Raw genomic sequence first — 13168 nt, 5'->3', positions numbered from 1 at the left:
CAAACTCTAATCCCTCTCTCCTTCCTTCACTGCTTCTTCCTTTTCTTCTTTCATATTCCTCCCATTCTCCCCCTCCTTTGTCTCCCTTCTCCATATCTTTTTCTTCTATGTTTCTTCTTCTTTCTTCCTCCATCTCTTCTTTAATTCCTTTTTCCTTCTGCCTTCTTTTCTTTCTTCCCTCCCTGTTTCCCTTCTTTTCTTACCATTTTTTCCCTCCTATCCTCTGACAAAGTGTATTAAGTTATCATTACATGCCACATACAAATCTATGCTTTGAAACTACACAGTGAATCAAATAGACCTGGCTCCTGGCTGGATTTTGAATCTTTATGTGCAAAAGTAAGTAAGAGAACAGGAATATTGTAGGATACAACAATGCTAAGAATGAGTAAGCAAACTGATGTCATAGAAAGACACCTGGGTGAATGTGATGACTCCCATCAGAAAAGAGCTGATATTTCCTCTAAAGTGTGGGTTTCAGTGAGAAGATCAGGTGATTGATTGGGGGTGGAGTACAAGCATCAACTAATCAAAGGATAGAATCACAAAAAAAGGCTAGGGCCAGTGAATCTTTAACAATAGGATGGCAAGTATTATGCTTGTATTTTAGTTCATTCTGGATGAAGTATATAGAACTGGGGGTCCATGATTTGGGGCCAGAGTGTAACTGAGAAGACTAAATACATAGCAGTGGTAGCTTAGTATGGGGAACAGAAGTAGATATGGGGAGTGAAATGGAGTCTGTCTCACTAAGTCTTCAGTCCTTGGAGACCTTCCCCTCCCTGCCATGGATTTGGACTCTGAGCCAATCCACAGAGCCTCTTCTGCCATAGAGATGAGTTGGGATCTTTATCCACATTGCTTAATGAAGAATAATGGAAGATTATTAATGTAAGCATCCACAAGGAGAAGAAAATGAACACAAAGACCCTTTGTAGAAAGCAGGGATTTATTGCTCATTCATAAAGCCTGAGGCAAAAGGCCAGTTTTGAGAATGGAATCAGCATATGCAGGCCAGGCTTTTTGGTGTTTTATACACATTTGGCAGAAAAATGCTTTGTTTCCCACTTGGTCTTTACATAGTTCCTAGTGAAATGTGCTGTTTTGAGCAGTAAGTAGATCTTTCATTGGAGTTTTATTTTTGAAAAAGATCCCACTTGGGTCTAAGACTTCATTGAAGGCGACCAGTGGATATACCCTTGGTCATTCCTGTGGCTCTGTGAGAAACACTGAGATACAAATGAAATAAATGACAATAGTTAAACTGAAAACACTCCCACTCTCTTCAAGAAATAGCCTCATTTTCAAACATTTTGATTGCAATAACATCAGAGATCCACTGCATTCAAACTCACCCACACTCCTCCTTTCCTCAGCTCTTCCTCAGCACACAAGCTTCCCACTGATGGACTGTACAACCCAGGCCTGAGACTGTACTATTCCTTGTCTGCATCACCCCTCAGGAAACTCTTCCATGTGTTGACAGTGACTAAACACAGGCTTATCCATGGGCTCCAGCTCCCTATGTTTACCTCTGCCTGTGAGTGCAAGAGCCATCTTAAACTGAAGAATAAGAGATATTTGAGCTCTAGGTATCTCCTCAGATATGTTGTTCCCATATTCACCATCTCTCAATAAACAGAAACTCCAATTTTGCACTTGTCTAGGCAAAAACTCTCAGATACGTGCTTTGTGTCTTACCTCTCATATCACCACCAATTAATTAACTCTGTTCTCAAATCGACATATGTTAGAAGACTCCCTGCCACCTCTACCATCAGCACCTGGTCTGTTGCTCCATCAGCTCCTCTCTAGATCACTCTGGAGCCTCCTCACTAGTCTTCCTTCTCAAAACCTGCCTTTGATGCTATTTGGCTAAGTGACATTTTAGTGTCTTTATCTTCATTACTGGGGCAGTAATGCGGCTAACCTAGTAAGTTTGCTATGAGTTTTCAGTAAGTTAAGACACTTAAAGTGGTGGAAAACGTCATAATTATTCTATGCCTATGCATAGAAATGATGTCTCTATATCACATTTCCCTTCATTCTCTTGTGAATGATGAAATTTCAGTCTTCCTGTGTTCAGATGTAATATGCCACATGAAATGCATACTGAATTCAGCTTCTCTCTAAGAATGTACAAGCCCATTGCAAACCACAACTGCTTTGTAAACTTTCTCCTTTCTTTAGAAAACACAATGACTTGCAGCAGGAATGGAAAGTGGTATATTAGAGACAGCCAGCACTTGCCCGTATTCCCATGAATCTGAAACAAAACATCAGAAGTGTGGCTGCAGAGAGAAGTGGTTAAGAGGGAAAGCACAAGAGTGCAATAGTGAACTAACACAATTGCTCCTCATACTCTCCCATAAAATATAGGGGAAAGGAATGCTAACAAGTTAATTCTACAAAGCCAATATTACCCTGATATCCTAACCAGATGTGGATACAACAAAAGGTGAAGATCAAATTTCTTAATTAACATAAACACAAAAATTCTCAATAAAATATTGCAAAATTAACACATTAAGATATAATGCATTTTAAGTACTTCATATACATAGATGAAAACAGAATGATGAAACCCATAAAACTATTTTTAAAAAGCAATAAAAGAATGTAACAGGGGGTTTAGTTTGATCCAAATTCTCTATATTCATGTTAGGGAATGTCACAATGAAACCCTTTTGTATAATCAATATTCACTAACAAAAAATATCATGACCAAATTATTTTATTCCAGGAATGCAAGGGTGGTTCAACATATCAAATGAGTAAATGAAGTGGGGACTAAAAGCACATGTCATCTCAATAGATACAGAAATACCTTTGACAAAAATTTAACATCCTTTCATGATGAAAATCCTGAAGAAACTCAAAATAGAACATCACAAGAAAATATAGGCAATATGCCTATAAAGCCATCAGCTGAATAGAGAATAGAGAATAGAGACAAACTGAAAGTATTTCCTCTAAAAGGATAAAGGCTGACCCATTGTAACAATGAGATGTAAAAGCCACTATGTTAAAAACTAACTCTACAACTTGGTGGGGAGAAGGGAGGAGTTGAGGTGGGGAGGTAAGGGATGGCTGGGGAAAAACAAAGGAGAGAGTAACAGTGCTCAAGAGGAAATGTACTCATTACCTTACTCATGTAACTATAACCCCTCTGTACAGTATCTTTACAATAAAAATATATAAAAAAAATCACACTAGAAGGGAAAAATGAGGAAAAGTTATTTTACTGTCTTCATGCGTATTCAATACAGCAATTGAAATTTTAACCAGAATAACAGGACAAAAGAGGAAAATAACAGGGATATAAATAGGAGAGGAAGAAGTAAAATTAACCAGTATAATTCTATTCTTCAAAAACTCCACTGAAAAATCTCTTAAATTTGATAAAGATTTTTAGCAAAGTAACAGGATACAAATTTACACAAAAATCAGTGGTGCATTATATACCAATGTTGAATATATTGAGAAAGCAATTAGGAAAACAATCCCATTCACAGTTGCCTTAAGATATATAGACAGTCAGAGAAATAGACAAGACAGATAGATACTAAAAATGAACTTAACCAAAGAAGTGACAACCAAGAAAGAAATGTAGGAAGATAATAGAAGAGGAAAGACATTTCATGTTCATGGAGTGGCCAAATTAGCAAAAACAATATATAGTTTTAATGCTATCCCTATCAAAATTCCAATGGCATTCTTTACAGATACCAAAAAATTATATAATTCCTTTGGAAACACAAAAGACTTTGAATATCCAAAGCTATCCTGAGTGAAAGGAGTAATGCTAGAGGCATCATAATATCTGATTTCAAATTATATGGAATCATAGAAATAAAAAAGCTTAGGAAAACAGACTTGTAGACCAATGGCACAGAAAGATAGACCCCAGAAATGAATCCATATAACAACAATGATCTAGTTTTCAACAAATATGCCAATACGTTGGAGAAAACAAAGCCTATTTAAACAAATGGTGATGGAAACACTTAATGGATATCTTAATTCAGAAGACTGAAACTAGACCCCTCTCTTCTAGCTGTATAAAAACACCAATTTGTACAAGTAGACCAAAAGTCTTACTGTAAGAGAGGAAAATTTGAAACTGTCTCAGAAAAATACAAAGAAATAACTTCAAAATGCAAGCATAGAAAATGACTGTCAAAATAGGCTCCCATAGTTCATTAAATTATAGTAGGACTTACAAATGAGATTATATCACATTAAAAATTGCTACCCACCAAAGGAAACAATGACCAGATTGAAGAGACAGTGTATAAAATAAGAAAAAATACTTGCCAACTATTTATCTGACAGGGATTTAATATTAATACATAAGAACTAAAAAAATTAAAACACTATAAGAACAAATTAATAGATAGGCAAATGCATTGAACTGAACTTCTCAAAAGAAATACATATGCCAACAAACATATGAAACAATATTCAACGTCCTTATTTGTGAAAGATATGCACATCTAAACTACATTAAGATTTTATCTCACCCCAGTCAGAATGGCTATCATCAAGAAAACAAACAACAACATGGTCTTTGGGGAAATGAACCTTTATGCAGTGTTGGTAGAAATGTACAATAGTCCAGCCATAATGGAGTTTCCTCAAAAATACCGAAAAAGGAAGTCCCATATAATCCTGCTATACTGATCCCTAGTATATACCCAAAGGAACAAAAGTCAGCATATGACAGAAATGTCTGGACACCCATATTTGTTGCAGGACTATTCATAATAGCTAAGTCTAGAATCCAACTAAATGTCCATCAATAGGTGAATGGATAAAAAATGTGGAATATATATACAATGGAGTAATGTTCAGACATAAAGAATAACAAAATTATGTCATTTTCAGGAAAAAGGATAGAAGTGGAGATTACCATGTTAACCAAAACAAGCCAGATTAAGATAGACAAATATCACATTTTTTCCTCTTGTTTATGGAATCTAGGTATTTTTTAAATGACATTAATGTTAAATGAGACCTACTAGGAAAGTTTAAGGGTAAATATGATTGAAATACAATATATTCAAGTATGAACATACATAAATATACATAAATTTAAATGACTTGAAAATGTCTATGTAGAGCTGTACATAGGATCCTATAATCTGAGTCATTATTGCTAGAAAGGACCCAAGGCTATCTATCCAGATCTTCATGTAGTAGGTGAGGAAATGAGCCCAAAGAGGTGGAACCTCGTTGACTTTGACTGACAAGGTAGGTTTTTTGGTTTGTTTGTTTTTTAATTGTGAAAATACCATACAGAGGAGTTCCAATTACATGGGCAAGATAATGAGCACATATCTTATCAAGCATTGTTGCCTCCTCTTTGTTTCCCCTTCCCATCCCTTCCCATACTCTTCCACCTCCCCCCACCCCCACCAAAGTTGTTAAGTTCGTTTTTTTGACATAACGACTTGTACATCTCATTGTTGCAATGGGTCTACCTGTATCCCTAGTTAAATGATTTGTTTTTGCCCTTCCCCTCCACAAATTATACCAACATCAATTACAGTGAAAGTAAGGGTTATACTGTGGGGGAGGGACATACAAAGCAACAAAGAAATCATCTTATAAATATGTTAGAAACAATTGCCTGAAAGAAAAAAAAAAACATTTGAATACATATCTTAGGGTTCATTCCCCTAACATCAACTTATCTATCTTTTCTGCTTGACTCAGACATATACTAGTTATTGTAAATAAGAGAAACCATGGGACCTATGTTTCTTTGGGCCTGGCTTACTTCACTTAATATAATTTTTACCAAGCCTTTCCATTTCCTAATAAATGGGGCAATGTCATTCTTTCTGATAGAGGCATAGAATTCCATTGTGTATATATACCACATTTTCTTGATCCATTCATCTACTGAGGGGCATCTGGGTTAGTTCCATATCTTAGCTATGGTAAATACGGCTGCAGTAAACATAGTTGTGCTGGTAGCTTTAGTATGGTCTTGTTTGTGATCATTTGGGTAAATGCCCAAAAGTGGGATTGCTGGGTCATAGGGTGGGAGTGTAAACTTGTTCAACTACTTTGGAAAGCAGTATGGAAGTTCCTCAAAAGACTCCACATAGAGCTCACCTATGACAAGGTAGTTTTTTTGTGTTTTTTTGTTTTTTGTTGTTCTTGGGCTTGAAATCTGGGCCTGAGTGCTATCCCTCAACTCTTCAGCTCAAGGCTAGCGCTCTACCACTTGAGCCACAGCACCACTTCTGGTTTTCTGGTGGTTTATTGGAGATAAGTGTTTCATGGACTTTCTTGCCCAGGCTGACTTTGAACCACGATCCTCAGATCTCAGCCTCCTGAGTAGCTAGGATTACAGGTGTGAGCCACCGGCGCCCTGCTGACAAGGTAGCTTTGAAGAAGAAAAGGTACCCACTGTGTGGACCCTGTAATGATGAGCAGCAGTTTGGTTTCTGAAGATCAAGGATTTTATTAGACATACATAGAAATCTATCCCTGGCATGGCATATGGGACTCTAAGAGTTTATATTTGTGCTAGCAGAAATATATGGCATTAATTAATGCTAAAGGCATTAGCATGGTATAGAGGTGTAGATTCAAGGCTATTACCTAATGTTTCTTTCCCTGGTAGAAGCTGTGTGTATATTCCACTAATGGAACACTCTTAACAAGGAGGAAACTAATCACAGGTATGGGAATGTTAGAAATATACTCAGGGCATTTGCTGTCATGAAGATTGTGACCTAGCGGTGAAGAGGAATCTTACGCAAGTAAATAACCTGGCAATTATGTGCTCAAAACTTTAAAGAAAAATGAAGCAAGACCTTGCTATGTCCAAGGATTTATATTGCCATTCCTTCCTTCTGTCAATTTTTTTTTTTTTTTTGGTGCCAGTACTGGGGCTTGAACTCAGGGCTTCACACTTGGATTTTTCACCCAAGGGTGGTGCTCTACCATTTGAGCCAACCTCCACTTCTGTCTTCTGTCATTTCTTCATTCTTAGCCTAAAGCAAATAATGCTAATTGGTTATAATATTTTTCCCAGTTAAATTCTGAATCCTTCCCAACACTGTCTAAAGCCAGCCATTATTATTCACACAAAGTAGTCCTGGAATCTAAACCTACTGGCCATCCAAGATCTGGCTCATTCCCAGCACACTACTCCAAAGCTAGAAAGCCTTGGCCTGAGGACTCCAGTGATATAGACTCAGTATCTGATTGGTAAGGCTTCAATTTCCAGGCTCTGCACACCATTCATAAGTGTTGGGTGAAGGAGTTTAGGAGAACTGACTCACAAGCGGTAGTATTTGTGGCTGCGGATGATCTGATCTAAATTTGTTATATTCTATTCTAAAGCTCCTTTTGGGGGACCAACCTGTTTAGGGCATTGCAAGCTATAATTTACATTATTTCAGAGCTCCAGTAGGAAGGTTTCTCTTTGTTCTTATGAGTTATTTCTTGAGGAAAGTACATGTTTTGTGGAGAGTTTGAGGCCAGGCTTAAACTGAGGACATTACCACAAAGGCCTAGTCTTTTATTTTCCTTCCCAGCATTTCTTCTCATGTGCTTAAATTGATGAGTCGTTCTGAGTCTTGTTTCCTGCTCAACCAAGATAAAATTTCAAGAAAGAGAGGGAGAGAAAGGGCAAGTCTTCTGTCAAACAGGCCTGTAAAATCTGGATGCTTATGCAGGATTTCACTTTGGTATTTATTTTACAGTTCATCAAACACTTGTATTTCTTAAAGCCCCCCTGTGCATTTCATATGACATAGGTTGTGATCCAATACCAATGCATTCCTCAACATGGAATTCTTACTACTCTGCAATGTTCATATGTCCAAGGTTTTCTTTTTCATTTCATGAAAAAGATGTTTAAGATTTCAGAAACTTTTCTCTAAGTGATCCCTCATTTGAGGCTCAGTTTTTTACCTCTTCATACATTTTTATGAGCTCTTGAGAAACACTAGAGAGACTTGTGAACTTCCTTTCTGAATAGTTTTATCCTTAACTAGGAAGAAAGAATCAACAAGCATGCTTGTGTTCCTTTCTTTTTTTAAATAGAGAGAACTGTTTGGGGTAAGGATGTTAGGAATGGAGTGCTAAAGAGATCATGGAGAGCCTAATGCTATTTTAGAGACCTCTCTGAAATATGAGACATTTCTTTTACCCTTTCCCCCTTCTACCCTTTTACTGGGTTGCATCCACTGGGGCAGGGGATAAAATCAGATTTATGGATGCCTTGATCTTAGTACAAATGAAAGAGAGTGCTCTTCCCAAGATTAAAAGAATGGAGAAATGCAGAAAATTCAAATGGGAATCCTGGGGTGTCTAATTTGTCCTTTCTTTTCGATAGTACTGGTTTTAAACTCAGGACCTTACACTTGCTAGATGAGTGCTCTATCACTTGAGCTTTATCAAAGCCCTTGGCTCTGAAGTTTGTTTTTCCCATATGGTTTTGTGTTTTTTCCTAGGTTGGCCTCAGCCTGTGATCCTCCTGCCTCTGCCTCTTAGCAGCTGGGATTATAGTCATGTTCTAAAACCAGGCCTATTTAGTTTTGAGACCAGATGATTTTTTTTTCTCACTTCAACTCCTAAGTATCCAGGATTACAGGTATAAGCCACTGTGTCCAGTCATGATTTAGTTATCTTACATCTTAGAGCACTTCTGAACTCATAAATTCTAGGTAGGTAGGGGGAATATCTGTCACCACAGTTCCCAAGTGTTTGGGGCCTTTGTTCATTGTAAGTTGAATATAATCTGTACATTCTATATTTCGGCAGCTCAGCACTGTAACATATTGCATGTATATATGAAACACTGTAGAAAGCCAACCATCAGTGGCTCATGCCTATAATCCTAGCAACTCAGGGGGCTGAGATCTGAGGATCAGGGTTTGAAGTCAGCTAGGAGAGGAAAGTCTGTGAGACCCTTACTTTCCATTAACTATGAAAAAAAGCTGGAAGTGTAGTTGTGGCTCAAGTGGTAGACTGCTAGCCTTCAGCAAAAATCTCAAAACAGTCCCCAGGCTATGGGTTTAATTCTCAAGACGGTTGTATGCACATGCATGTGTACACATGCACAAATTGTAAAAATCTGACATACATACAGACATATACACACAAAAATCATATAAATCTTGAATCTATGGCTCACAGATCTGTCTGTAATCTTAGCTACTTAGGAGGCTGAGATCTAGAGGATTTTATTTCAAAATTTGGGAATAAAAGTCTGCTAGACTCCATCTCCAGTTATCAGCTAAATGCAACACTGGAGGCCTGGCACAAGTTGTAGAGCACCATTGTGAGCAATGAAAACTAGGTGAAAGTGTGAAGCTGAGTTTAAGCTCTGATACTAGCATACACATACATTCACACACTAAAGACATTATATAATTATATAAACTCTAAGTTGAATTATTTTTTTCCATCTGTAAAATGAAAGTATCTGGCATTAGGTTGCTGTGATTTAATGGGATAATATAGATAAAGGACTTCAATACAATGCTGGTGACAAGTTCACGTTCGACAAATGTCGAAGATGAGAAGGAGAATTCAGTCTTCATAATGATGTTGTTCCTAGATTGAGTATTTAACACATGGATAATATTAATTCCTTTCCAGATTGGAGAAATGTTTTCAAAGCTTACAGATTCAGTAATCACAATACAGTGATGTTAAACCACAGCCTAATAGTTCCAGTAGACAAGAAAAAAAAAACAGACAAGCGAGTCTCATAAATGTTCATCTTTTCCATTAATTTCAGTCTCTGTGCAGAAATACTGGTGGAAAAGCTGTTTTGGGAAACAGCTTTTGGTTTGTGCCATTGAGAAAGCTGTTTTGTCTTGACTGCATTTTTATTTCATGACTATCCGCTTTTCTTTCAATGCACAAGTTTGTGTACATGCTCTCTAACCATCCATAACAGGAATAGCTAATATATTGGAAAGCAAGGAAATTTGACTTAAAAAATGTTTTTCTAACCATGTATCTTTATGTACGGCAGGATTGCTCAACTTTGGCACTGTTAACATGTGGACTGAATGATTCTTTGTTGTGGGGACTATCCCATGAATCGTAGGATGTGTGTGCAGCACCCTAGTCTCTACTATCTGAGACAAACAGCTCTCCCTCCCTTCATTCCACCCTCCCAGTTGTGATGTCCCCAAATGCCTTCATACAGTCCTCATCTAGTCAAGACTACTGGCATGCAGAAGAAGCTGTGCCATGGGGTTGTGCCATTGGGCTGCTGCTCAGAAGCAGCTCGAGTCCAACTTTGCAGAAGTTTACCAAGTGCTTTGGGCATGGTGATTCCTAAACATGTCCTACAAAAGTCCAAGTGTCTGTTGACAGCACAAATTAATCATTACTGTTGCTTTACTTTGAAAAGACATTGGGTTTCATAGTATATCATTCGTCCTCTCCTCGTTTTGATTTTTGTAATCACCCATGGAAACAAAGTAAAGTTTTACAATGAACCTTAACTTCTTATATAATGATTCTTTTTTTTCTTTTCTTCTTTTTGTTCCCTCCCCCCATTTTTTCAGCTCCCTCAGGCTCAAAAGGTAAAGTCTTCTTTGTCACATCCCAGTCATTCTCAAAAGTCACAAGTCATGCATGTGTCCATAGTGTTGTGCATTTGGCACTGTTCATGACCAGTGAAATGGTTTTTCTCTTACAGTCTCAGAAACCTGAAGTTGACAGGGACACCATGGACTTGGTCCACTGCCGCAGCCATGCTGGTCCCACCTGAGACCCAGCCACGGCCAGTGGCTGAGGGATGAATCCATTACGTTTAACTTTTCTCTTAAAACTTCTTAGGTCAGGAGTAAGTTTGGCACAGTTCTTCAAACATAACATTCCAGACCTTCTTTGGAATACTCTCCCAGGGAGGCAGATAATGTGAATGATTAGTAGGGGCTAGTGACCAAGTTTAAATTCTAGGTTCCTAAGCCAAGTCTCTGAAAACTCTCATGGGTTTCATTCCTTACAAATCTGTCACTTCCTTTGTTTGTCTCATTGCCTGTGACACCCAGAGAGTGTTAGAGCAGAGTTCTTGCCAATGGCAAGACCCTTTCACTGGTCGTCATTGTCTCTCAGAGATGATCTGGTTCTGCCATCTATAATGTCCTCTATCCAGAAAGACTCCATCTAGTTGCAGTGGTGACTTTACTGTGTCGTCTCCATGGCATGTTATTGTATCCTAGGAATAGTTATGATTTTAAAAAAAGAGGGAGAGAGAGAGAGAGAGAGAGAGAGAAAGAAAGAATAAAAGCCACATCATGTTTGCTGCCTTATTCCTGTGTATTTCACAAACGTAACCAACACTTCTAGACACAAAAGCAATTTCTGGTGACCAGTTGTGGATTGGTTTTACTTCAAGAGTTAAGGTATGGCACCACTGTGAAATTTAAGCAGCATCTCTTGAGCTTCCCATTTTGGACCAGTGATGATTAGGTTCCTCTTCATAGAGAAGTAGCACCACTGCTCTGCAAAAGACAGTCTGTTCAGACCATATGGACAACCAGAGGCCTAAAAAACATGACCCAATTACTCAAATATATTTGAGATATTTAAACAAGGCGAGACATGCTAGTGTGTGATGGCCTGTGGTGATGTTTGATTACACTTGAATGCCATTACAAAAGGACTGAACACTTCATTAAAAGTTAAAGTATTCAAGGATAGCAACAGCTTCTAGGGTAAATAAATGGTCTGAATTCCAAACTGTTTGGAAGACTTGCTATCTTTGATGGCACATGCTTTCTTAATTGCCTACATTGCCTAATTTTCCTTTCTGTAGAGAGACTTAACAAACTCAGTACTCAAAACTGAACCTTTACTTACCAGCATTTACATATCACAGTGCTACTGATCCATACACAAAAGTGTTCCTGTTGTCCTGTTGTAGAAGTTTCCTCATAAATTGGAGGAGCTATCAGCCATATTTTAAAACAAAGTCCAAACAGACCAAGATAGAAGAAAGAACGTTGCTGGACTATATGATTCATCCGTAGCACACAGTACGTTCATTTCTTCTGTTGTATTTTGACTCAATCACAATCTGTTTAGAGTAGAGCGTGTTATTGTGATCATAGGAAGTCCAGAGTCAAGGAAGATGTCTCGATTGCTCTCCTAATTCTTTCCCTGTCCCCAGAAGAGGCAGCCAATCCAAGCAAATTGTTCCATAGCCATCATTCTGCCTCCTGTTCTGTCATACCTACTAATGTGTCTTTTTCTCTATTCAAAGAGGAGGTTTATCTTTTAAAAATATTAAGAACCTAGTGTGAAATTGTCTTAGAACTTGTGTGGTGGGTTTCTCTAGGTAATTCAGCTCTGGAGAAAGATTTTGCATGTAAACTTTAAGAGTTTGGGGTAGGGGGTACAGGATATTAGGAAGAGCATCTCCCAGATGAAAGGCATCCTGCTTAGGATGGAAAGACTCCACCTGGTGATGAAATGACTCAGCCTGCATGCCCCTTATTCACTTTTCATCTCCTCTCCCTCTTCAGTATTGCCTCAATAACATGTGTAGAGGCTTTTCTAGATGGGCTAGGTCCCTACAAACCTTATTTTTTCAAATATTCCATCTTAACTAATGAAGGAATGTGTTGGTTTTGCCATCCATGACTGTGGTCATAATACTTAACCTCTCTAAGCCTGTGGCTCATAGCTATTTAATGAGACTGATAGACTACTTTTCCAATTTTGGAATGAAAATCATTCTCTACCTATGCCTCATACAGAGTCTGACATGCTAGAGACATACAAAATATGAAGTTCAAAGTTTGGTTTGATCTTGATGCCCCAGAACACATCAACAGAGCAGCTATGTGGTAAGGGGTGGTCTGGGACCTCTGTATAATCTTTTGTGGACCTAGCTCAAGCTAACCAGTAATAAAGATTTGGTGGAGTCCAGCAGATATGTAATGCTCCTGTTTCATTAGACACACCATATTAACAAGCTGCACCTGCTACATAGAGTCAGATACAAATAAAGAGTGAACTTCAATCTACAACAAAGCAAAGACTTCCAGAGTAAAGTCAGTTGAGATTTGTTCCCAATTCTTAGACATTACCAATTTATTTCAGCCATTCATAGATATGATTATAATGAATTCCTTCTAGCCCCCAAAAGCTTGTTGTTCTCTGGGGAAAGGGAGAC

The 13168-nt window shown here is 38.0% G+C and overlaps 1 protein-coding gene across 2 annotated transcripts in view; it reads left to right on the top strand.

The window, feature by feature from the left end:
• Cacna2d3 (calcium voltage-gated channel auxiliary subunit alpha2delta 3) overlaps positions 1-13168 on the top strand; it is a 940778-nt gene that overhangs the window by 669734 nt on the left and 257876 nt on the right. Inside the window, exon 14 of one of the 2 annotated variants that reach the window (XM_070018499.1) lies at positions 10551-10568. The exons of the other annotated variant lie outside the window; for it this stretch is intronic. Coding sequence (XP_069874600.1) covers positions 10551-10568 — 18 coding nt within the window. The remainder of the gene's footprint in view (positions 1-10550; positions 10569-13168) is intronic. 2 annotated transcript variants of the gene reach the window in all.

Source organism: Dipodomys merriami, unplaced genomic scaffold, assembly GCF_024711535.1.
Source record: "Dipodomys merriami isolate MVZ:Mamm:240054 unplaced genomic scaffold, mDipMer1.0.p SCAF_13, whole genome shotgun sequence".
Taxonomy (NCBI): domain Eukaryota; kingdom Metazoa; phylum Chordata; class Mammalia; order Rodentia; family Heteromyidae; genus Dipodomys; species Dipodomys merriami.
Note: the sequence above shows the minus strand (reverse complement) of the source record. Positions and strands in the feature narration are given on the sequence as shown.